The sequence below is a fragment of the Anabas testudineus genome, chromosome 8 (assembly GCF_900324465.2).
Source record: "Anabas testudineus chromosome 8, fAnaTes1.2, whole genome shotgun sequence".
Classification (NCBI taxonomy): Eukaryota; Metazoa; Chordata; class Actinopteri; order Anabantiformes; family Anabantidae; genus Anabas; species Anabas testudineus.
In genome coordinates, this window is record NC_046617.1 from 1,003,147 (window position 1) to 1,029,259 (window position 26,113).

Below are 26,113 nucleotides of genomic sequence, written 5' to 3' on the forward strand. Positions count from 1 at the left end.
ATTAGAGAGAGAATTTAAAAACATTTGTATAGAAGCTGACATTCTTCCATTCAGTGAAATTTTGAATTGTATTGTTGTTGGACTTTCTGCATCTCATTGCATAAAGTCCAAGGGAGAAAATGCGCATGACCTTCAAGCATTCAGGCAGCACTGCAAGAGAAATTGTGATACCTTATAAAACTGTTATCATTTAATTGCATTCATTTAGAAATGCAAAAACTGTGCTATGCACAAAGAAAGCTGTTAGTTCTGAGTTGAATGAGTCTCTGGGCCCAGGCTCAAGACAGCCATCCTCATCTGTCTCTTACTGAAATTGTAGCATAAAGAGGAGAGCTGGAGACAATGGAGACCAGTCTGGGGTAAATTTTGAACAACAGTTATTCTAAATTGCCCATTTGAATGGTTTTTTCTATATGTCTATATATAGCTTCTTCAGTCTGAACAAAGTTGGATGGAGACCACAATTTTTTGCTCCAGGTTTGGTTTTACTTCACCCTTGGCCTGAATAGGCTTGTTAGGTGAAACAATGGAAGGGGAGGTTGTGAAGGATGTAATAGTCACACCTGAATTATAAAGAATTTCAATAAAATGAAAGAGCATGCTTCTCATGTGCAGAGTGAGGTCTTCTGGCAACACTTCCCCTCCCTGTAGAATAGAATACAATCATTACTGTAATTGCACAAGTACAAAGAAATTGAATGCAATCCTTTTGGTGTAAGCTAAAAGAACAACTAAATAAATAATAAACTAAAACTTTAAAATACGTCACACACCCATTCACACACACATACACACACTCAATTATCCTGCAATTATTGCACAGGTATTGAAACCCTACAGTTGAGCAGATTTAGCAGCTTGACATATTTAGTAGTAACTAAGCAAAACCAACTGGGTGGAGCAGCTAACCTGGGAATGACTTTGACAGACTGTCTGTTAGCAAGCATGTTGTGGCATGAGAGAGTTATTATAGAAGCTAATGGCTGAAGTGTTCTGCTTATTCAGTTCAAGTATCATGAGAAAGTCTGTATTTCCTTCCTCAGCACAGCATGAGGCACCTCAGTTATCCAGGCAACAGAAACAGCTGAAAGACTGCTGATGTTACAGTGTTCTCTCAGTGGTAATCAGTAGCACATTACATGCACACTAATAGAACTTGTCTGAAACTTTAATACTTTTGTACTAATGCCTTCATTAGTGGATCATTGGGGGTGATCTCCTAACAGCTGAATCACACCTTTGCTCATGATCAGAATGTTGCTGCACCAGTCTAACAGTCCAGCCAGACATTCAAGTTATGGCTTAGCCTCCCATTCAACACCCTGCTGAAATGCTTTACCATGCATCACAAAGCCAGGCCACCCCTGTCACATTATTATTTGCTTAAAAACTGCAGGGGAACTTTGCAGATAGATAAACCCCTTAATAAAAGTTCATTTAACACACTCTTCATTTTTATGACTTGACCATCTCCCTGCTTTTATATTTTAATTAGGATTAGATTATTTGTTATAAGGGGTACTACTCAGCTTATGAAAACAGGTTTTTAATGGGGCATCTGACAAAAGTAGAGGATGAGGAGACTTTGCATCATTGAAACTCTAGAGCTAGGAATGGATCTAAAACCCAGGTTTTCAAAACCTCTGATTCAGCAGTTTTGGCTTGTCTGTTTTATTTATCACATTGTTTTTGGTTTTTAAATTCTCTGTTGATCTTGACAGAGACTGTGTTTAGACATTTAGAACTTACTCTTCACATTTCATCTATGTCCTTGCGAAAAGGTTTTTTCAAGTATATTTATTATCGAAGTATACTATTAGTATACTTCTTTTAAACTAAAGATAATTAAATATACCTTCAGTTAACTTTACTTACTTACTTACTTAAGAAACAACACAAGACACAATTACATTTAAGTATACCTGCAATATAGTGACAAATACAGAGAAAAGTCTGCACTTATATAGTGCTTTTCTACCTAACTGGTACTCAACACACTTTTATACTGCCATCTCATTCACCCATTTGCACACACACACACACACACACACACTGACTCACCAGGACACTTGGGGTTCAGTATGTTGCCCAAGGACACTTTGGCATCTGACAGAAGGAGCTGGGAATCAAACCACTAATCCTATGATTAGTAGCCAACTGCTCTACCTATTGAGCCACAGCCACCCCAGTACATTTGTAAAAGTACATTTGGCCTACACTTGTACTCAAGTATTTTTAAGGTATACTAACAAGTATACAGACATACCCAGCATACCTTTAAACCATGAAACAAATAATTTATGTTTCACATTAAGAATGTGTCATAAATTCTTCTGTGACATGGTGCTTTGTCTTTCAAAGAGAGTAACTATGATAGGTGATAAATTATGAGAGCACTGGTACCATAAGTATACTTAATACACAAAGTATGCTAGGGCAGTATACTTACATCACTACTAGTGTACTTGAAGAAATAAACTTTTAGTATACTTTTTTCATAAGAGGAAGACCATGAGATTAAGGTTTTACAGGTGAAAGCCACTGACATTTTTCCCTCATCATCTGACTGTTTCTTCACTAGTTTTGCAGTTGGCTAGGGTCAGTGTCTCTACTAGCACGAGGTGATACCTACAGTACCAATAAAAAGTATTCAGCCCAGAAATGGGTTTCATCCTTTTATTGACATTATTAATCAACCATGGTTAATAAAAGTTTACAAAAAGTTTCGTAAAAATACCTCATTAATGTCAAAGTGAACAGGCTTCTACAAAGTAATGTCAATTAAATACAACAGTTGTTGTATGTACAGTCTCTCCTATGTCAGTTGCTGAAGCTTGTAACTCCCTCAGAGTAGTCATCGGTGTGTTAGTGTCCTCTCATACTTGTCTCCTGTTTGCACGGTCTCTCAGTTTCTGTGGACGGTCTGTCTTAGGCAGATTTAGACATGTGCTATATTACTTCCATTTCTTGATGATGTATTTCACGGAACTCCAGGGGATGTTCAAAGCCTTTCATACTGTGAAATCCTACCTTAACTTCTGTGAGGACAGCATCATTCTAGCAAGGTAAAACTAAAACAGCTGACCTATCTTAAAGGAGTAACTATGATAGGTGATAAATTATGAGAGCACTGTTACCATAAGTATATTTAAAACTAAAACAGCTGAGGTCAGAGAAAGAGGCTGCATTTAAAAGCAGGGACAAAGACAAATACAAAAAGGCCAAAAACAGATTTAGCAAGGAGGCGATAAAAGCTCATAAGATAAAATCAGTGCATGAGGAGAGAATGGAACAGCAACTCTCAGCCAGCGACTCTGCCTCTGTCTGGAAAGGGCTTAAGGCAATCACCAACTACAAGCTAGAGCCCCCCACTCTGTGAATGACCAGCATCTGCTCAACAGCCTGAATGAATTTCTGAATTTTACTGCAGCTTTAGAAACATTAGCATCTAAAATAACCTTACTTTTTTCAAGGTATGATAACAGTGTTTAACTTACATATGAAAATTTTTGTATTTATTTGTGTATTTGCATAAGTACAATGTCATTGTCATGAAAATGTCTTTCTGATATTACAGGTTTTAAACCCCACCAAACACCAGGGTTAGTAGTAAACATACAAAGAATGTGACACACATTTCATATTCATTACATTAAAAATGAACATAAAAACTGTATTTAAAATCACAGTTTTTTTTTACAATTGCACAATATAATAACAGAAATCTAAGAATAACACTGATTAATTAAGTGACCATATTATGTGTTTATATTTTATTCTGGGGCTGTATTGATACAAGATCATATAAACCATAAACCATAATATATAAACTAGGTTTAAAAAGTGCAAATGTGATGTCCTTTGGACAGATGAGAACTTTTTGGCAAGTTACATCAGCTTTATGTTCACAGATGCAAACATGAAGCATACAAAGAAAAGAAAACACTGTATGTACTGTGATTTATAGAGGAGGCTCGTTTATGTTCTGGTCCAGTGTCAGACAACTCGGTCTCAGTTGCAGGTTATTGGTCCACCAACATCATAAAAAGCTAAAAAAAACCTAAGTATGGCTAAGAACGAATCATTGGACTATTCTCAAGTGGCCTTCTAGAAGACCTGATCTAAGTCATATTAAACTTCTGTGAAAAGGTCTGAAACATGCAGTCTGGAGGAGGCACCTCTCAAAACTGAGAAAGCTGGAGCAGTTAGCTCATGAGGGGTAAGCCAAAATACCTGTAAACAGGTGCAGAAGTCTCAGTGAGCATTACAGAAATCACTTAATTACAGTGATTGTCTCAAAAAGTTTTAAACACAATATGAAAAAATGCCTCATGAGGCTTAGGTAAGGAGAAAGCCCTAGTGGGCTCAATGTTTTACTCTCATTACTTAGAGGAAGTGACTAAGTGCACTTTTAAGACACCTCTTGCAACTTTTTTCTACAAGAGTACAAAAACAAACAAACAATAACGTCAAACAGAAATTATATTATGGAAAATGTGGTATCCAGCATTTTTGAAGCTCCATGCTAGCCATAACTTTCTCTAGCCATGTCAGAGATTAAAAGTATTGGCATTTGTTTTTTAATTTTTCATGAGTCCCTCAACATTATGTAAGTGCAACATTCATACATACTGCATCGTTAGTTGTTGGTGGTTACCCTCACACAACAAGGGTTTCAGGTGGAGAGTGGCAGTGAGAGCTGGATATTTGTATCTGCTAGGACACCTTCACATTTATATTTAGTCATTTAGCAGTCGCTTTTATCCAAAGACTTACAAGTGAGGAACAAGGCAAGTAAAAATGCACAAGGAGAAAAACATCAAAGCAAAGTGCTATCAAAAAGTGTTTCTGTTTCATGAGATGCAAGTACAAGAGAGCAGAAAAGTTTTTTTATTTTTTTTAAGCGCATAGGAAGAGCAGTTTTTTAAATATTGAAAGTGAGGTGGCTGAGCGTGCAAACTTTGGCAGCTCATTTCAACATCGTGGGATCACTATGTTCAGCATAGTGATCCCACAATGTTGGAATGAGCTGCCACTGTCGTGTGGTGCTGGTACCGCCAGACGTCGTTCACTGGCTGAGCGCAGTGGACGGGAGGGGATGTAGACCTGAATGGTTGAGTCGAGGTAAGTTGGAGCTGTAGAGTTTAACACTTTGTAGGCAAGAGACAGAGCTTTGAACTTAATCCTTGCAACCACAAAGAGCCAATGCAAACATCTGAAGAGTGTGTGACATGAGACATTTTTGGTTGATTGAAAATAAGGCGTGCTGCTGCATTTTGGACCATTTGCTGATGTTGTGTTGTGTCGACGGTCTGGCAGGAAAGACAAGAACTTCAGTCTTGGAAATGTTAAGTTGAAGATGTCTTTCTTTCACACCAGCAGAGATGTCAGAGACACAGGCAGACATGAGGCGGAAAGGACAGGAAGAGCTGTGTGTCATCCGCATAGCAGTGATAGGAAAAGTCATGTGAATTGATGACAGAGCCTAGAGAAGAAGTATAGATGGAAAAAAGAAGAGGACCAAGGACTGAGCCCTGTGGTACACCAGTGGAGAGGTTATGAGAGTCAGAATCACACCTCTGCAAGGATACGTTGAAGGTTCGTCACGACAAGTAAGACCGAAGCCAGGCTAGAGCTGATACATAGATGCCCAAGTCTGAGAGTGCAGTCATACGGATCTGATGGTTCACAGTGTCAAAGGCTGCATATAGGTCTAATAGAATAAGGACAGAAGAGTTACTGAGCTTCAGGTCAGGTCAAGATACTGAACCCCAAGTTGCCCCCGGTGAGTCAGATCAGCTGCATAGCAGCTCTGCCATTGGTGTGGGTGAATGAGATGCAGTGTAAAGTGCTTTGAGTACCAGCTAGGTAGAAAAGCACTATATAAGTGCAGAACATTTACCATTTATTCGGTCGCCTTCTCTGGAGGGATCCAGAGAAGGCTTCTTTAACAGTTGAGTAATCTGGGCCTGCTTTAACAAGGTGGGAAAGGTGCCTTAAAGGTTCACCTAGGTACAATCAGAACCAGGTGGATCTACAGGTTCAGCGGCTGTCACAGGCTGTTGTTAAAAGATTTTATATAGTAATCAAAATTCAAAATTAACTAAAGTCACTTGAGATTTTTTTATGCTAGTATTATGTAAAAGTAGCACTTTGTTAAGTGTATTGCTACATGGCATTTGACCTGAGCTGTATCTAAATTGTTGTTCCATTTCTTTTTAGTTCGCCTGGACGTCCAAGAGTCCTGGTATCACTATCACTCACCTTAAAATGACTAACAAGCACACACTAATTTGTGCACATAGGCACACACACAGACAGCCTTTACTTAGAAGGAGTCAAGTCTTACCAGTCAAGTCTGACTGGTTCAGCCAGTCCTGGTTACCACACATGCTCTCACTCTCTCCCAAGAAACTCTCCTACCCACACACACTAAAGGTGTGTCCATATTTTTAAAAGGACTTTATAGTTGATCTGTGTTAAATAACTTATAACATTATCTGGTATTTTTTCCAACTGTTTTTGTGACATTGCAAAAAACTGTATTTAGTGAGAGCAGTTAAGATACTGTTCTTAAAATATGTTTGTTTGAGGACATTCCATTTTGCAATTAGGTCATATGTCAGTGGTGACTGTAGCATATTCCATCAAGTAATGTACCTTGCTATTGTTAGGTTGTAAATACCTGGGAGTTTAGCTGTAGGGCGGGGCCTTGCTCTGTGGCCACGCCTGTCCTCTGCTGGCTGACTGATACACAGAGGGTGGGTGTGTTGACTAAAAAGTGAATGCTTCAGGTGACAAGTCCAGTTTGCTGGTAAAGTGTCTGTGGGCGGAGAAGCTCTGACATTGAGAAGGGTGTGTGGACATACCTGACGCAACAAGACATTCACAGTAGGAGCAGTGGAACGAGTAGAGAACTCACACACCGCTGAAATTCACCTGTCCTGCTAAGATTATTTTCTTGCCGGAGCCGTTGACAGGTTACCTGTCAAAATGATGAAGAGAAAGAGCAAGTCAACTGCTATAACCCAGCAAAAATCAACGTAAGTAAGAGACCTTGTTTTACAGCCCACTATAGTGTCTACTAGAAACAGTTTGCTCTCCTTGTATATTTCTCTTCTCTTGTGCTCAAAGCAACAATGTCTCTCTTTAAAGTGACATACTATCAGTACTAATTTTACCTGAAACCATTAGTTTGTCTTTGCTTCAGTAGCAGGTTAGTTATCAGTAAAGTAACTTTTTCTTTTATTAGTTCTGTAAAATAAATAAATACATTTAATTAAATAAAGCGTTAAAATGTATACATAAATGCATTGAAATTGTGATGAAAAATGGATTACGAATTGAACACAATATATATTCATATAACAGTTTAGTAAATTATAGTTGTTGTACAGACAAAGCAGTATGGTACATATGCTAAATGTACTACGACAACAAGGTGTTCTGTCGTGCACTATCCGGACAACCTTCTTAATAACAGCTATAGAAAACAATGCACTTCTTGGTGCATTACCTAAAACAGTTTTATCCACTAGACTATATGAATTCTTGGCATGTAGGCTCGCGTGAAGAAAATGGAATGGTGTCTGCATGACCTGTGTTTAAGACAGAAATGACAAAGTTGTAAATGTGATTGCATAATGGAGGCTCCAACTCAAACGAGGGTGTGGCCGATCGGCTGTGCAGTAAAGTTGCTGTATCTGGTTTGATAAGTATTAGGCTGTTCTCTAGAAAGGTTGTGCATAGGGAATTGCTTGCAGCCCTACAGAATTGTTCCATTAAGCCCAGTCTCTATTGCTTTTAGTGTTTTGCTAGGTTTGTTCCACTGGTGAAATATTACTTAGATTTTTCACCCTGGAAATGAGAAATTCGAGACATCTTGTTTTCATTTTAAACAAATGCTTTCATCCAGTTCTCAGGATGAAAAGATAATGTACTATGCCACCAAAACAGCAACTTAAATTGGTTGCAGGAAAGAAGATAAGATATAACCTTTAACAGGCTTTCCACTCTTCCCTCTCCCCATGCTGCGCTTCTCATTTTAAGTGGTGTGTGAAAGCAGTGAGCTCAGTGCCCAGATAGCACATGGATATGGGCTAATTGAGGTACTGAAGGTCTGGCGTGAGAAAGTGGATGTAACCCCACATGTGTGGCCCACATGTAAAACAGTAAATAAGGACATTACTGAAAAGGCCCCATGGACACAACTACAAAGCTAGTCAAAGTGATAAAAAGAAGGATACAGTGTTCACAAAGAGATTTAAAATTACAATATGGTAGAAAACCACACCGCTGAGACCAGGCAAGTTTTGGTTTTACCATGATGCTCACTGACTGCAACAGCTTCAATGACTTAGTGCTGTATTGTGGTTTTAATTTGATCCTTGTCCTGGGGAATTGTGAGTTGTTTTTATCAAGCTAATGCATAAGTGCCATTTTTTTCTCACGAGCATCATAACATGAATCAAATTAATCAAAAACAAGACAATTAGGCCTCCCTGGAATCTATGACAATATCAAAAGCATGTTTGCGTTGACCATGACTTTTCCTGCATGGATGCTTTGTACAAAACAGTGCTGTTAATCATCAAAAACATAAATATTATTAGCAGCTGTGTGTATGTCTTGCATTAAATCACTTGAAAACTTCTTGTTTTACTCGTGCACTATGGTTGAAGTGCATAGTTATGATAGAAATATATGTGATTAGGACATACTGTCTATAAATGATTGTTGTGCTTACAGAAGATCCTGATGGTTTCAGTAAGGAAAGAGCTCTGTATGTGTGTGTGTTCTAACGTAATTTCCCTCAGGATGTTTTTCATTTGGATGGGCCCTAACAGTCAGCAGGCGTTACATAACTTGTGTATAAATGATGAATGGGTGTGGATGTGAAAGTAAGGAGGTGACTGGTGAATTAACATCAACAAATACAGACTTTATTTGCTGTGTCTAACAACATCACATGTACACACACACAACAATGTTTTGTTTGTGTTTAATTGTTTTTGTCTGAGTTCATCTGGAGCATGCATATTCTGGTGTCATGGTTGAACTGGTATCATGTGAAGTTATGAGTAATTATATACAGCGTTTTGTCTGCCACAGATCACTAAAAGGGCTTTTCCTACTTCTCTATTCCTTTCCACACATTAGTTTATGTATCATTATAGACATATCATTATCTGCGTGATCAAGATATTGTGTGGTATTTTTACAGTGTCAAGGCAAAAACTATTATATCCAGTTCCATCCAGTCAGATCAATTTTTAGCACCTTGCACTTACAGATTAAAAGTTACAAGATTAGTCTCTTGTTTAAGCTAAGATGGGAAAGAGTGATTGATTGTGGTTGTAAGACAAAGCTCAGATATGTGTTTATTACAGTACATCTACTGAAGTACTGTACTTAAATATTATTTTGAGGTACTTATACTTTAATGAAGCATTTTATATTACTTTAACTTTTATTCCATTACATTTATTTGACAGCTTTAACAGTAACTTCTTTACCTTAGGGTAAAGAAGTTACTGTACTTTTTGTTACACACAATGATGTGACATAACTGAAATCTTTGACCTTATTCTTTATTAATTACTTTAAATTATGACCATTTGTCAAACAAATCTGGAATTGTACATTTACTTTAATAAATTTACTTTACTTTGTAAGGTAAACTACTTTTAGGTAAGTAGTTTTTGTACTTAAACAACCTCTGGTGTTTCTCTCCAGTGCTCCCTCAACAGAACTGAGCACGCTCATTGAGAAGCTGCAGAAGAATGCTGATAAAGTGGAAAAGAACATTTATGATGTTGAGCAGAACCTCAACAAGGTAACTGATAACTGTGTTTTAGAACATTCAAAGTCTCATTTAAATAAAAACAATTCATTCATAAAAATACTTGAACTGACATTTGTATTATTTGTATTAGTTTAATCACTGTCATATATTAATCATTATATTAATCAATCTTTTTAAAGAGGATTTTGATATTAAACTTTTTTCAGCTGTGAGCAGCTCCTTCATTTTCATTGTATTGTGAGAAAACAGTGTATATAAGATAACATAAATTGTAAAACCAAAAAGCCAGAAAAAGAGAAGAATGCACATGCAGGCTAAAACCTTAAGTTAGTACCTAGGAGTCTTTGTCTGACTGCACCTTGCTGACTTTGTTACATACAATGTGTTGTTGCTGCAGGATGTGAGTAAGATCAATGAAGGGAAGCAGCCACTATATCAGGAGGACACCAACAAGAGAATCCTCAACTCTCTGGAATTGCTGGAAAGCCTGGACGAGGATGCAGTAAATGCCAAGCGTCTCCAGCATCCACAAGCTGAGATGATAGGACAGGAGTGAGTAGTACACATCTTCTTGGCCTCTTGTACCGCATAAGGGATATATTGAACATATGTCAAAATATGTGCCAATAATTATTAAATATCCAAACTACAATATGAAGTAATGTATGTATGTATTATATTTATATGTATTATAAGTGACAGAATTCTACTCTTAAAGAAATATCATAAGTACATAATCAAGCTGTGTGATCTATGCATGAGTGATAGGCAATGTTTAGTTTAATGAACACTACTTATCTATTAAGTGTCCGAAAACAAATATGTATGTATGTGTTATAATGCATGTGTGTATCAGCATGAAACAACTGCGTGAGAGAGTGATGAAGCTGAAAGAGGACCATGACCGGATATACCACCTGGTCCGTACTGAGGGGATGCCCAGCGTTAACTGGGGCAACATGATGGATGAGAAACTGGTAGGAAGCATGTCTCTATACTCACATAGAATGCCACTGTGGCAATGATGTGTCAAGTATCCTGCATAAATCATGGTTGATGTCTGGTGAAATGTTTCCCATTAGTCACTGGCAACAACTGTGAATAAAAATAGATGTCAAACCTAAATTATATAATATTTTTCACATGTAGTATGTAACTGAATTTTACTTTTGTTACTGCCCATCATTCCTAGGTTTTTAAACAAATGGTTTAGTGAAACCAATACATATTTCATTGGCTCTTCATATTTTTCTACTGTTTGAGTAACAAATATAAGTGACAATAATAATAATAATTAATAAAAGCGAATGGAGGACATTATTTTTTATTGCTTAAAGCTACACTAATCAATTGTGTTTATTAACACTAGATCAAATGAGTTGCTGTAATGGCTGCGACTAACTATTTTTGTATTTAAAACTAACTATTTTTGTATTATTATTAACAACTTAGTCGATTAATTTCATTATAATTTTCCAATGAATTTATTGGTTAATCATTTTACTTTGTGAAAGGTAATGCAACCACAATGGGGCACAATCCAGTGATATCATGTGCCAGTCCCAAGTCTGGTTAACTGTAGATGGTTGTATCAGGAAAGGAATCCGACATGAAACATTCCTCAGACCAAACATGTGAATCATCAGCATGACTTCCTTACCCCATCAGTCGTGACCTGAGTTAACATGACCGCCAACGTTACTGTTGACCTACAGAGCACCAGTGGAAACTGGGCTACTGTTAGTCAAAGGAGAGGAGGACGGTGGATTCATAGGCAGATAGAGAAGAGGAAAAGCAAGAGTGTAGGACTGTTAGTAGGGTCTTTGGAATTTGGGACTGTGACAGGGAAGGCTCGAGAGTTGGTTGACATGATGCTGAGAGTAAAAGGAAAGGTAGCAAGTCTAGAAGCTTAGGTTCAGGATTTAAGTTGTTTTACCATGGTGTGGATGGGAAGAGAAATTGAGTAGGAGTTATTCTGAAAGAGGAGTTTGTCAGGAATGTTCTGGAGGTGAAAAGAGTATCAGATAGAGTGATGAAACTGAAAATTTAAGATGTGATGTGATTTAAAATAAAAGGAGAACGTTTGGAGAGATGATGTGAAAGAGTGGTGATTGGTCCAGATTTCAGTGTTGGTGAGGGGAACAAAGGTGATGAGATTGTGATGGGCAGGTTTGGTCTTCAGCACAGGAACACAGAAGGACAGATGGCTGTAGACTTTGCAAAAATGATGGAAATGACTGTAGTGAATAATTTCTTCCAGAAGAGGCAGGAACATAGGATAACATGTGAGAGAGGCGGGAGAAGAACTAAGGTAGACTACATCTTGTAATCGGAAAGAGATCAGTGACTGCAAAGTACTGGTAAGGGAGAGTGTAGCCAGAAAACACAGGATGGTGGTGAGGAAGATGAAAAGGACTAAGGCAGAGCAGAGAATGAATTGGTTAAAGCTGATAAAGGAAGAACGGTATGTAAGTGTCTAGGTTAGGTGGCAGTAGAGTTTCCGAGTAGTTTGTTTAACAAGATCTTGGAGAGTGAGAGGTTGCCCCAGAGATAGAGGAGAAGTGTACTGGTGCCAATTTGTTTACAACAAAGGAGATGTGGCAACTACAGAGGAATACAGCTGATGAGCCATACAGTGACGTTCTGGGAAATAGTAGTGGAAGCTAGGCTAAGGGCAGAGGTGAGCATTTATGAGCAGCGATATGGTTTAATGCCTAGAAAGAGTACAACAGATTCAGTATTTGCCATGAGGATGCTGATGGAGAAGTACAGAGATGGGCTAAGGGAGTTGCATTTTGTCTTCTAAGATCTAGAGAAACCAGACAGGGTGCCGAACTGTGGTATTGTATGATAAAGTCTGGAATGGCAGAGAAGTATTTTAGAGTAGTGCAAGACGAGGATGAGAGCTGTGAGACAGTGATGGGGTGAACTGTCGGTGTAACAGAAGAGTTCAAGGTGGAGGTGGGTCTGCATCAAGGATCGGCTCTGAGTCCCTTCTTGTTTGCTCTGGTGATGGACAGGCTGACAGATGAGTTTAGACAGGAATCTCCACGGACTATGATGTTCGCAGATAACATTGTGATCCGTGGCAAGAGCAGGGACCAGGTGGAGGTAAATCTAGAGAGGTAGAGGAATGAAGGTTAGCTGCAGCAAGACAGGATATGTTTGTGAATGAGAGGGAACCAAACAGTAATTTGTGTTAGGCATGTCATACAGTGTGATAAAAGAGTATCAGTGAGAATGAAAGGAAAGGTGTTCAGGACTTGTGATGCTGGACAGTGGCACTGAATAAACAACATGAGGTAAAGCTTAAGATGTTGAGGCTTTCTTTGGGAGTGGCGAGGATGGATAGGATCAGGAATGAGTACATCAGAGGGACACCCCATGTCAGATGTTTTGTAGAAAAAGTCATGAGAGGCCAGATTGACGTTGTTTGGACATTATCAGATGTGATATCAGGTGTGCTAGAGAATAAAAGTTACATAATCAAATACATGTTATGAGCTTCATTGTGAGTTGTGGCATCATGATGCATACTAATTGAGGATGCTGATTTGCAAAACAACTACCACCTCAAAGCAAAGAGACCTGGCACCGTTCTTAACCTGACACCTGAGAGCATGTTTTTGTCTCAATAATTAGATAAATGTCACTATTCCAAAGCTAGTATAGTAATTCAGTATATAGTACTCTCTGTAATTCATCTGTAGTATCCAGTATTGATGTCAAAAACATTGATGACAGTAGGGCTCATGGCATGCATGTACTGTAGACCCTGATTGTTGCAGCCAGTGCACATATATCTGGAGAGGAGCATAAGCATGGTCTTCCACAGAAAGACAGTTTGACCCTAATGAGCTGTCAAATGTATAAAAATGGTTGTATGCCTTACATGCAGTTTACGTCTTTGACAATCCTCTAACATTAAATACATAGCGTAAATAATGAAAACGGTGTTGCTGTGCAAATGAACAGGAGTCCCCAGCATATTTTTTTTCCTCTATCAAACCACTTCTCTTCTCTGTCCAATATGATAATAAAGAAATTGATCTTTATTGATCCCCTTGGGGAAATTGTGGTTGGACAGCTGGCAGACAGTACACATTGGCGCTACTACAGAGTTTCAAGTAGACAGGGGGAGCCGGGAATCAAACCACTCACACTGGGGTTCAGCAGACGACTGCTCTACCACACCATGAGCTACTGCTAACCTGAAAGTGCATATTAATAGCTGTTTTCTGACTTCTGACTCATAAATTAAATACAATATGCAAAATTGATACCTGATACTAATTTGGTATAATTTGATACTGTGTGTCTTCTTGATATATGTTGATGTGTCACTTGTACAAGTTTATGTAAAAAAAAAAAAAAACAAACATTGGGTCTACACAGACTGTCTGCAAGAACTTATCTCAGTCATTATAAACAAGTAATGCTTTTTTTTACATAAACATATTTCTGTTTTATCAGTGACAGGTACTTTTCAGTAGTAACCAGACCAAGTTAACTCCAAACTGTCATGTGGTGGAGTCAGCTGAAGTGTTTTGTCTGCCTACCTAGGACAACCTGAACAACAAGGGCTTTGGCCAGGACCTGCCATCTGTGGAGAACGAGGTAGAGGAACACAATATCTTCCACAGTGAAGTGGAGGCTCTGTCTAGCCACATCTCCACCAGTGGTGACAAGGTACAAGTTCTGATGATGAATAATGACCATAAAAATGGATTTTAAGTTTGGGTTTTATGAGTGGTAATGGTAATTGAACTGTGTTAGTTAATTATTGGTTGAACTTATTATTGTTATAGCATATACATTTATTCAATATGATTATGATCTTAGAAGTAGTAGCAATTTTATTTATGTTGACCATAAAAGCAGAGTTCAATATGTAAATGTTGTAAATGTGTAGGTCACTCCTACAACCCTCATTCTGACCCTTTGTTTGTTTAGGAATATGTCAGTGGTCTCCAAATGAAGTACAACAAGCTGCTGGTAATAAACTCACACACACACACACACACACAAAGACACATATTCTCTTCACTGAGAAGTATTTACTCTTTACTCTTTGTGTTTATATATTATATATATCTGCTCTTGTGCATTTGTGTATTCAGCTACTTGTTACTGGTTTGCTTGTGTTTGTAGCTGCTTCCAGCTAACAACACTACAAGTTAACAAAATTCATTTTTTCTTATAAATCTGACATTTGTAAATCTTAGGCCTCATATTATATTATTCATATGGCTTAGGAAGCAGAATAAGATAATGTTGGATGTGGTAGTTTGAAAAACAACACTATCTGATAGGAGTGCAATGGGGCACCTAAGGAGCATTAGGTAAAGTCATAATTAGACTGCAATTCAGAGGGTGATATGATCGAATAAAGGTTACCGAGGAGCTTTAATGTGACAATACCCAGCTTTTTAACTCATTTAAAAAATACATTTTCTATAATCCACCATTTACTTGCAATGCAGTTCAGCAGATTAGCACTGCTTATGTTTTTAAATATTTTGATAAATATACCTTTCTAGGCCAGTTCCACTGCCCGTCAGCACCACCTGCTGAGTCTACGGGACTACATGCAGCGCTGCACCAATGAGCTGTATTGGATGGATCAGCAGGCTGATGAGAGGATCAACTATGACTGGAGTGACACCAACTTGGATTATCCAGCCCGCCAGAGGCAGTACGAGGTAGCTGGGGGGTGGGCATGCACCTCATTTGAAAACAAGCTGTGCATAGATCACAAGGAAATTAAACATGATCAGCACATCTGTCTCTTGCCAACAGAACTTCATTAGTAAATGTCTGGAGTCCAAGGAGGCCACCATCACCAGTCTGAATGATGATGGAGAGAAGCTGATTGCCTCTGAGCATCCAGGAAAGAATGTTATTGAGGTACTTCTCAAATTAGCTGAAAGCTTAATGTGCTCCATTTGTTATGGTTCTGATTTTCTATATGAGCTGATATGTTTAATCAGCCTCTGCAGTGCAGAGCTAATTGTTAGCTAATTGTGTCCATCTTGCTACATTGCTGTAACATGTCCAAATCAGGTTCTGTATAAGTTAATACACTGTTATGGTATATAAGTATAATATCTTTTGATGTGGATGCCGGAGCTGATCCCAGCTGTCACAGGTTGAAAACCGGGTACATCCTGGAGAGGTTGCTGCATATTATTATATATGCATACTGGACTGGACTAATGGACAACACCGTAAATTAAATAAAATCACAGAAGAAAAATGCCCCTCGTGATTATACTTAAACTACCCATTTGCATTGTGCATACTGTCAACAGTAACATGTTTCATATTTAATATACTTTGTATGACATTTTAAAATTTTTACTAATCCAATTTCCACTGACATTGTTGCCAGGCTCATATGGAGGCAGTCCATGCAGACTGGAAGGAGTACCTGAACCTGCTAATCTGTGAGGAAAACCACCTTAAACAAATGGACGAGTACCATAAGGTAAAACACCAGGAACAGATCAAAGTTCCTCACTAGCACACATATGCTCAGTTTTAAGCAGATGAAGCTCATCGCTGTCTGTATGTGGATTTGTTTGTGTGTGTGTGTGTGTGTGTGTGTGTGTGTGTGTGTGTGTGTGTGTGTGTGTGTGTGTGTGTGTGTGTGTGTGTGTGTGTGTGTGTTCAGTTCTACAAGGAGGCACGTGACACTCAGGACCTGCTAAAGCGACTAGACACAGAAGTCAACCAGAAGTACAACCCAGAGTTCAAGGATGTCTATCAGATTGAGGGTCTGATCAGAGAGCTGGATGTGAGTTTTTCTTTATTTGATTATGGATATCATGGATGACAGTGTGATTCTTTTTACACCAGTGGAAAACATGTTTTCCTGTTTGTGCGTGTATTTAGGACCAAGCCAAGGCCATGGACAACTTTGATGAACGGGTCAAGGCTCTTCAAAAACGCAGCCTTCAGGTTCTGCCACTGAAGTACCGCAAAGAAACCCCCCAGAAGCTGCTACCCATTGATGCTCTGTGTGAGTTTGACACAGATGAGGTATGTCCATGTTTTTGAAATCAATATGTATGGAAAGCAGCTGCCATTGATATAACTATATACGCTAAGTAATACTTCAAGTAATACCAAGTAATACTATATACAAAACTCTAGTAGCCTCTTTCACAAGCGCAGAGCATTTAAATGATAAATGGTCTGCATTTACATAGCACTTTACTACCTAACTGGCACCTAAAGCACTTTTACTGCTTCTCATACACACACATAAACACACACTCACCAGAGGCAAGTTGGGGTTCAGTATCTTGCCCAAGGACACTTCTACATTTGACAGGAGGAGCTGGGAATTAAACCACCGACCTCATGATTGGTACAACCGCACTACATCTGAGTCACAGCCACCAAGTGACAGTGAAAGAGGCTACCAGATATTTAGGGCATATGATACCTTGGACATATGCGGGCAGATTTTAAGTACAATGGTCCTAATAGTTTTTGTTCTCAAAGGTAGAAAAGAACATCTGGCCTGACAAACACAAATTTATTTTCTCTGTGATCACACACGCTACAATATACTGTAGCAAATGACTTGATACACATGTGTTCATTCATTTGTATGTGTATGATCTGTTTCTCTAGCAGATAAAAGACTATAATTTTTGGATGTGTGCAGGGACAGATTTTGCGCGGGGAGAGATACATTCTTCTCCGGAACAATGGGGCTAAGTGGGATGTGAAGGATGCAGCTGGACATAAACTTACTGCCCCGGCTGTCTGCTTCATAATCCCCCCCACCGACCCTGAGGCAGTGGCTATCTCTGACAAGTAAGTGTTTACAAACATACATGTGTGGAAAAACTTGTGACTTTAGAAAATAATTTAGTACAGGTGCTTTAACAGTATGTTCTGTTGTGTGCCTGCAGCCTGGTCAGCCAGCAAAAGGCTGTCAAACAGAAGATGGCAAGCAGCAAGGCAACTCTGCTGAAACGATTTGATGAGTTAAAGAAGGACAGTGGGACTGGCACAGCTACAGGTGCAGGATGCATCCAGTTCTGCTTTCATGCAATTTTTTGGAAACTTTTTTGTTGCTTATTGATAACTACACTATATTTTATTAAAGAACAAATGAGTAGCTGTGATTTGAGAGCACAACTTTAACAGGGCTGAACAATCAACCCAGGCCCCATGGGCTTTGTGAAAGCCTTGGTTTTACTCTGTGCTATTTGTCACTGTTCTTAAGCTGCAAACATTCTAAAGAAATGATGCAGACTTTAAGGCACATCCTTAAGTTATAACCTCATTTCCCCAAGGGAATCGATAAAGTATGTCATTATTGTTATTATTAGTTATTGTATGTTATTTTTTGTTATACATTACAGTCAATTATGAAGCATTCTTGTGGCCTACTTCCAACACTACAGTGTTGCCAATTAGTTTCAGAACTAATTATAGAAATATGCAATGCACAGAGAGTGCTCTCATATGAAAGCTAAATGAAGCTAAATTATAAACGGATAGAAATGTGACTGAGAACTTGTCTGCTGTAAACATCCATCACAGTTTACAATTCCATTACTTTAAAACTCTTTGAAATTGGGTGCCAAAATTTTCAAATTGAAATTATATGTATACTCTATACAGACTTTATAAAGCAGGCACAGAAAAAATGAAGCATATAATGAAGGTCTTCTTGCTCCGTGTCATTGTGTGTGATCTCAGACAAACAGGAGCAGCAGTGTCGCCAGCTGATGGCCGGTCTTGATAAAATTGTCAGTGATCTGGACAAACAGGAAAAGGCCATTTACACTCGAGTGCGCCCGCCATTGGAGCAGAACAGGCCACTGCAGGACAGCGCTGACCGTCTTCAGGATATGAAGGTTTGACCTCCACTTAACTACTTTGTTTTTCACATCCCCAAATCTCTTAATTTAGCTCAGAGAGAGAATATTCATTCTATTCAGTAATCCAGATGTTTCCCTTTAGGATATTGCTGCAGCTGTCAGTAAGATTGAACCAGAAAAGTCCTCTAAAGTACAGGAAGCAAAGAGCTTCTTGGACTCAAATTCAAAGTGTGCCAGTGCTCCTCAGCTTCACAGCAAGATGGATGAGGCCAACAAGAAGTACACCAAAATTGAACAGCTTCTCCGGTGCTCTCAGGAGAAGTATGGGAATTATGTATAGTTTGGAAAATATGTATAGTATCTCAGTGTTCATTGTCTGTGTTATTAGTTATGTCTGGAGGTAGTATACACAAGTAGGAGCAGTATAAGACTTTCTGTTTATAAAATGTTTTGAAATCTTTGAATCAATCACATACAATAAATTGAACTTCTTGATTGGCATTTTTAGTCACTTAATAAAACATACAACACAATAATACATTCTGTTCCTTTACTTTGTTTTAGATTGAAGAATTCCAACCAGCTGGAAGCATCTCTTCAAAATGGAAAGAATGTTATTTCAACCTATGAGAATAGGTTGGCTAGGGAAGAGGCTGCACCAGCCGACATCATCTCACTGGAGAAAACCCAGCGGGAGCTTGCAGTAAACCATTACTTCTTTTGTCACACATTAAATAATATTCTACACTGATTGCAGTGATTGCGCTATGGAGCAGTTTTTTGATCCACACTTTTGGGAGACCAGTAAATATTCCTGCTGATGGTTTTGTGGTACTGCACAAAAAAATGTATGGTGGTAGAGCAGCAAACATAGAAATATGTCAACAAAAGGCAGAGAAAATTAAAGTTTAAGTAAAATTAAGCTTTATGGGAAATTTTGGCCTGTTTTGAGTTGACTTCATTTGTCTTGTAATTAAGTCTTCATTGCATTGACAAGTTGCATTAGAGAAATAGTGAGAAACTGCTAAACTGATTGTGCTAAGTGCACTCCAGTCTTTGACTGTTGAGTATTACAGGAAATACTGACACCAGGAAAAATCATATGTAGTAACCACATAGCTGCATGCCTCTGTTTATGGCCAAAGACAGGGCATTTGATTTTAATAAAACTATGAAATAGAATATAATCTGATTTATTGGCTTCCTAGGCTAACACATATGAGGAATTTGCTACCAGTTGTTGGTAACTCTCTAGGACAATATCAAATATGTTCAACAATAAACACAATACAGGCTATTTAAGAACTACAGGTACAGTACTGAAATATGTATAATATCTCAGTGTTCATTGTAGGAATATAGGATTATAGGAATGTCATACAGGACAAAAAATGCATGTACAACAATATCATATCAGTAGCAACAATGCAGCAGTTATATAAGAATAAATAAAAATACAAATAAATTATTTCTGCTTTTGAAATCAACCGCTAAAATCAGTTTTGGTCACTTTTGGTTCAGATTCAATCATAGCAGATTAGAGCTGGATTAGCAGTTAGTGTGGTAGTACATCCTCTGCAGGGCTCTTTATACAGATATACACATATACACACACACACTATATCGTTCTGTTATTGGCATGTCAACATTATAATTTACCATTTTTATAATTTATTACTCTGGCAGGATATTGCCTCAGACCTGAGGTCCAAGAGGTCAGTGATCACTGAGACAGAACAGAACCAGCGATTAGCCAAAAGCAGCTGTGACGACATGGCCACCAAATTCCAAGAGCACTGCCCTGACATTGAGAGGCAGGAAGCTGAAGTCCAGAAGCTTAACAAGCGCTTTAATAACCTTAACCGGCAGATTGACATCAGGTGAGGGGGTTGGGAGAAACAGGAGAAATTACATAAGTACTGTGCATTTATAGTTATTCTAAAATATTTTATACCCACATACTACATACTGGTCTATTAAGATATCTCTCCATCTGTCTCAAAGTATTTTTTATGCTGTGTGTTGCAGGTCTCAAAGCTTGCAGAGAGCTAAGATGGCGTATAACAATTATCGCAATGATTATGATAATCTGAACAGCTGGCTATCTCGTATCCCAAACTACGAGCCCCGTGAAACTGATGATGTGAGACAGGTGGAGACCAAGCTCAAGAATCAGAGGGTGAGAGTGATGAACAGAAATGCGATTTATACTATGCATATTTCTTCTGGAGTGGAATAAACTGATAGTGATGCTGTAGAAAACTTATAACATTATCTGTTTTATGCAGAATTTGCTCTCTGATATTGCAAGAAAGGAGTCTGACTTGAACAATGTCTCGAAAAATGCCCAGATGTACCAACAAGCTGTCAAAGTAAGACATTCTACATTGTTTGTACCATTACATCACTACTCTTATTTGCATGAATACATCAAGATTAACATTTAATTAATGCTTTACTGACTCTTGTGTAGGACTACGAGACAGAAACAGATACGTTCAGATATATCCTTGACCTTGAGGATGGACTCGTACCTCAGACGTATAAGAAGAGTAAACTGGAATCACCTGCTCTGGCAGTCAAAGCAGAGGTTAGGCATAACACTCAAGCTTTTATGACCTTCATGTAAGTACAAATGGCACAAGTTGCTGCCATCCTCTATGCTGAAAAATGAAAGGTTGAGAAAAAAACTATTTTTCAATTGAATTATTACATTTTTCAGATTACTAATTTCCTTCATTCTTTATTCTTCTAAAACTACTAAAGTCAAACACATTAAGAAGAAAAAATTCTTGACAGTGTACAACATAAAGATACATGCAGCATGAGGTGGCAAGTAGACATACAGTAGCTTTGCATTTAAGGCTCTGCAGGTATCATTAGCCTTTGAGCTGTATATTTCTAGAATGCAGTGTTTTTGCTGCCCACCCTGAGCCTGGTTCTGCTCAAGGTTTCTTCTTCATACATTGTGAAGTCAAGTAAAGTGTTGTGATTTGATTTGATGCTATACAAATTGAATTGAATTAAATAAGCCATTAACACTGAGAATCATGAACACAGCTGTATAGTGTAGCAGTAGAATTAGGGTTTGAATCCTGGCTGTGGCCTACCTTCAGTAGGGGTCCCTAGGCAAGACCTTCTTATGCCCAACCTGCATTTGCCTTGTATAATAATATGTACAATATATATTGAATAAAAACTTCTGCCAAATAACTAAATGTAAATGTAACCACTGCAGGAATGCCTTCTATGTTATTTAATTGCTTACAGGAAGCTGCTATTGAGTCCAAGTTTACTGAGGTGAATGCTGTGAATAAGCAAAGGCTGCAGAATCTTGAATTTGCAGAGAGTCTTCTCAAACAGGTGAAATATTTTATCACAATATTAACAACAATTACTTTAATATTACATAAATATAACAATAGAATATGTTTTTTCTTTGTATAGCAACCTGAGATCACTATGATCCAGGCTACAAATGTCAAGTCAGTCAATGCTGCTGCCCCAGGAGAGGAGCCTTGGAGAATTAGGAAGCAGTTGGAAGATGAGATCCAAAGGAGAGAGCAGATACAGAAAGAAACTCAAAATGTCCAGAGTGAAATCTATGTCCTTGAAGGACAGAAGCCCCAGGATACAATTGTTAAGAAGGAGTTGATTAAAAAGGTTCCTGACCCACAATTGGATGAGGAAGTCCACAAGGTCCAGCAGAAACTCTCAGAAGAGCGCCGCACTACCCATGTGCTGGAGAATGACCTTGAAGTATTAAAGTTGAGGCTGCGTGGTCTTGAGACAGAGGTTAAAGAAGGGGCACAACAATACACAGTGAAGGAAGTCTTGCGTATAGAAAGAGACCGTGGTCAGGAGGAAGAGGTGCGCAAGCTACGGGAGGAACTGGATGAGCTAAGAAGGCAGAAGCTGATGAAAGATAATGAGCTGATTCAGATACAAAAGCAGGTGACACTCTTGGCTGAAGAGAAGAACAAGGAACAGGAGGTGATAACTGAAGAGGAGGTAATTAAAGTTCAGAATGACCCCCAACTTGAAACAGAGTACCGGGTGCTCCTTGATCGGAAGCAGAAAGAAATAGATAGCAGAAAACAGCTGGAGGATGAACTGAAATTTCTTCAGGAGAAGCTACGAAGGCTGGAGAAGGAGAAAGCAATGGCAGAAGAGAAGATTTCCATCAAGGAGGTGCTGAAAGTAGAGAAAGATGTTACCTTTGAGAGGGAGGTAGAAAACCTGAGGAGGCAATATGAAGATGAAAAGGCCAAACGAAGATCATCACAAAGAGAAAAGGCTGACCTTCAGAGGAAAATTACCAGCCTGGAGGAGGAGAAGTCCAAGGTTGTTATTCAGGAGAAAGTTAGGGAAATTGTCCGCCCAGACCCAAAGGCTGAGAATGAGGTGGCCAATCTCCGGCTTGAACTTGTAGAGCAACAGAGGCGCTATAAAGATGCAGAGATACAGCTTAGATCACTACAAGATGAGCTGACCATGCTGAGGAATAGGGGGCCTCAGGTAGAGGTCAAAGAGATCATCAAAGAAGTAATCAAATACAAGATAGATCCACAAACTGAAAGAGAACTGGAAAGACTCCGCAATGAGATTGTAGATAAAACCCACCAGACTGAGAAATCTGAGATGGAAATCCGCCAACTTCGTGATGAAATTCAAAGATGGAAGGATACTAAACCCCAAGTGCAGACAAAAGAGGTGGTCAATGAAGTGCTGCAGTACAGAGAAGACCCCAAGACTAAGGAGGAGATTGAGACTCTCAAAAGAAAGCTGGCTGATGAACAGACAAAACGCCTCGACCTTGAGAGAGAACGGTTGGCTCAAGAAGAGAAGATCAGACTGAGAAAGATAGATCTGTCTCAGGTCCGTGAGAAAATTGTTCAGCAAGAAGTGGTCAAGATGGAAGAAGACCCTCTCCTTAGATCTGAGTGCAACACCTTTACACAGAACATCAGCAATGAGCAGAAACAAAGGGAGATTCTGAAAACAGAGCTTTACCAGCTACAGAAACAGAGGACTGAGCTGGACCTGCAACTGGAAGAACTGGAGCATGAGCGCAAGGCAAGGCGTGATGCAGAATTGGAGATCCAAAGGCTTCGGGTCAGACTTAATGAGCTGGAGATCCTTGACAAAGAAAACCGTGAAAAGGTGACTGTCAAACAGAAGGTAGTCTTGCAGCAAGATCCCCAGCAGGAGAAAGAACACTCCATCCTCAAACTGCAGCTTGATGAAGAAAGGCACAAACGTACCCTGCTTGAGAAGGAGTTAAATGTCCTCATCCAGCAGCAGCTCACCTTGGAAAAGGTAGATGTCAAAGAAAGGGTTGTCCGCACTGAGAAAGTCCAAGTTGAGAGGGACCCGGAGGCTGAGATTGAAATTGAGAACCTAAGAAGAACTCTAGAAGAGGAGAAAAGGAGAAGACGAGAACTTGACCAGGAGTTATCAACCCTCACTACCAGACTCTCTGAAATGGAATTCTCTAACACCAAATCTTCAAAAGAACTGGACTACATTCGGGAAGAAAGTAACCGTCTCCAGCAAGAAAACCAAAGGCTGCAGAATGAGATTCGCAAACTTCGCTCTGAGATTGAGATCACAAGCAAAGAGACTCGACTAATCACTGAGTCTGCACCAAGGGAAGACGGTAAGAACCTGGAGTTGAGGCTTGATTCACTACAAAGGGAACTTGCAGAGCTCTCAAGCATAACCCTCCAGAAGGATGAAGAAATTGAGAAGCTTCAGAAGAGTCTGGCAGCAGTGAGAATGAAGAGAGAACAGAGGGAGAGCCATCTTCGCAGGTCTATTGTTGTCATTGATCCAGATACAGGCAAAGAAATGCGACCAGAGGAGGCATACAAGTTAGGGTTGATCGATTGGAAGATGTTTGTCAACCTGCAGAGCCAGGAGTGTGACTGGGAGGAGATTACAGTCAAGGGCCCCAAGGGAGAATCCTCGGTTCTTCATGACAGAAAATCAGGGAAAAAGTTTTCCATTGATGATGCGTTGCGTCTTGGGCACATCACACCTCGCCAGCTTCAGCAATACATAAATAAAGAAATCTCCATTCAGGAGTTTGGTGTAATGGTGTCAGGAAAGAGCAAGTGAATGTAAACATTCTATGAAAACAATTTTAGATGTAAGTCTAAAAGATTTAATCTGTTTAATATCTCTTGTTCTGTAGTCTTAAATACTATGGTGATTTGGCATTATTTTGTACTACATCCATGATTCCTAAAATGCACTATGTATTTAATTGGTTGTGCATATTCAGCTCTGTTGTACTGACACAAGTATATGTATTGATATTAGCCTGCTATTATTACAGTAAACTACCTGACAGTGGAAGGAAAAGTTTCCTTTGTTGAACCTAATTTCTTATACTGGGTAATAGGGCCGTGGACATATTTTTCACTTGAAATTTACAGGTACTAAAAATTTCATTTACTTGTTGGGTTTCCCAGGATTATATATAATGTGTGCTCTTTAAGTGTTAATAAAGTAAAATCAAACTGAGAAAACTTCTGTGAGTGTCTGAGTGTCTCTTTATAAAGGTGAAAAATATGTATAGATTTACCTACTATCATTGAAGAAATATCTTACAATATTGCAGTATCTTAATAGGACACACTGATAAAAGGAGAAAAGGCTGGCAGCCATGCACCAGGAGACCTCCTGTAGTTTAATTAAAAGCTAATGTATATGTGAAGATGGGCCATAACAGGTGTCCTGGTATCTTAGGGGTTATATATTATATGTAGCTACATATTATTATTATTATTATTAGTAGTAGTAGTAGTAGTAGTAGTAGTAGTAGTAGTAGTAGTAATAATAATAATAATAATAATAATAATAATAATATCATTATTATTATTATTATTATTATTATTATTATTATTATTATATTATTGTATAATTGTTATTTTACTTGTTTATTGCAAATAAATCCTTAAGGCCAACAGCTAGAACCATGGTTCCAATGCTCAAATGTGAAGCCTACTGAGGAAAGAGGTGCTACAGTGGCAAGAATAAGTATGTGAACCCTTTGGGATTACGTGGAGTTTTGCATGAATTGGTCATTAAATGTGTTCTGATCTTCATCTAACTCACAACAATACAAAAACGCAGTCTGCTGAAAATAATAGTACACAAACAATATATGTTTTCATGTTTTTATTGAACATAACATTCACACATTCACAGTGCAGGGTGACTTCTCCAAGAGCTAATTGGAGCCAGGAGTGAGCCAACCTTGGGTCCAATCAGTGTGATGATTTTGGATGTGTTGCTGAAAGCTGTCCTGCCCTTTAAAAACACACACTAGTTTTGGGTTTACTGGTTTCAAGGAAGCACCTTTGATCAAGAATTGTTGACTTGCATTAAGCTGGAAAGGGTTCCAAAAGTATCTCCAAAAACCTTGATGTTCATGTGTCCACGGTAAGACAGACCGTCT

General features: G+C 38.7%; 1 protein-coding gene across 1 annotated transcript; it reads left to right on the forward strand.

The window, feature by feature from the left end:
- The first annotated feature begins 6,804 nt into the window (after positions 1 to 6,804).
- ppl (periplakin) lies at positions 6,805 to 25,185 on the forward strand. Its single transcript, XM_026351392.1, has 22 exons — positions 6,805 to 7,043; positions 9,736 to 9,835; positions 10,203 to 10,357; positions 10,662 to 10,782; positions 14,369 to 14,494; positions 14,759 to 14,800; positions 15,346 to 15,507; positions 15,605 to 15,712; positions 16,197 to 16,292; positions 16,479 to 16,601; positions 16,700 to 16,846; positions 17,481 to 17,632; positions 17,731 to 17,840; positions 18,527 to 18,684; positions 18,791 to 18,969; positions 19,213 to 19,351; positions 20,335 to 20,528; positions 20,677 to 20,827; positions 20,937 to 21,020; positions 21,122 to 21,238; positions 21,919 to 22,011; positions 22,096 to 25,185. The coding sequence occupies exons 1-22, from the start codon at positions 6,994 to 6,996 to the stop codon at positions 24,766 to 24,768; spliced, it is 5,280 nt and encodes a 1,759-aa protein (XP_026207177.1). The 5' UTR covers positions 6,805 to 6,993; the 3' UTR covers positions 24,769 to 25,185.
- The last annotated feature ends 928 nt before the right edge of the window (positions 25,186 to 26,113 follow it).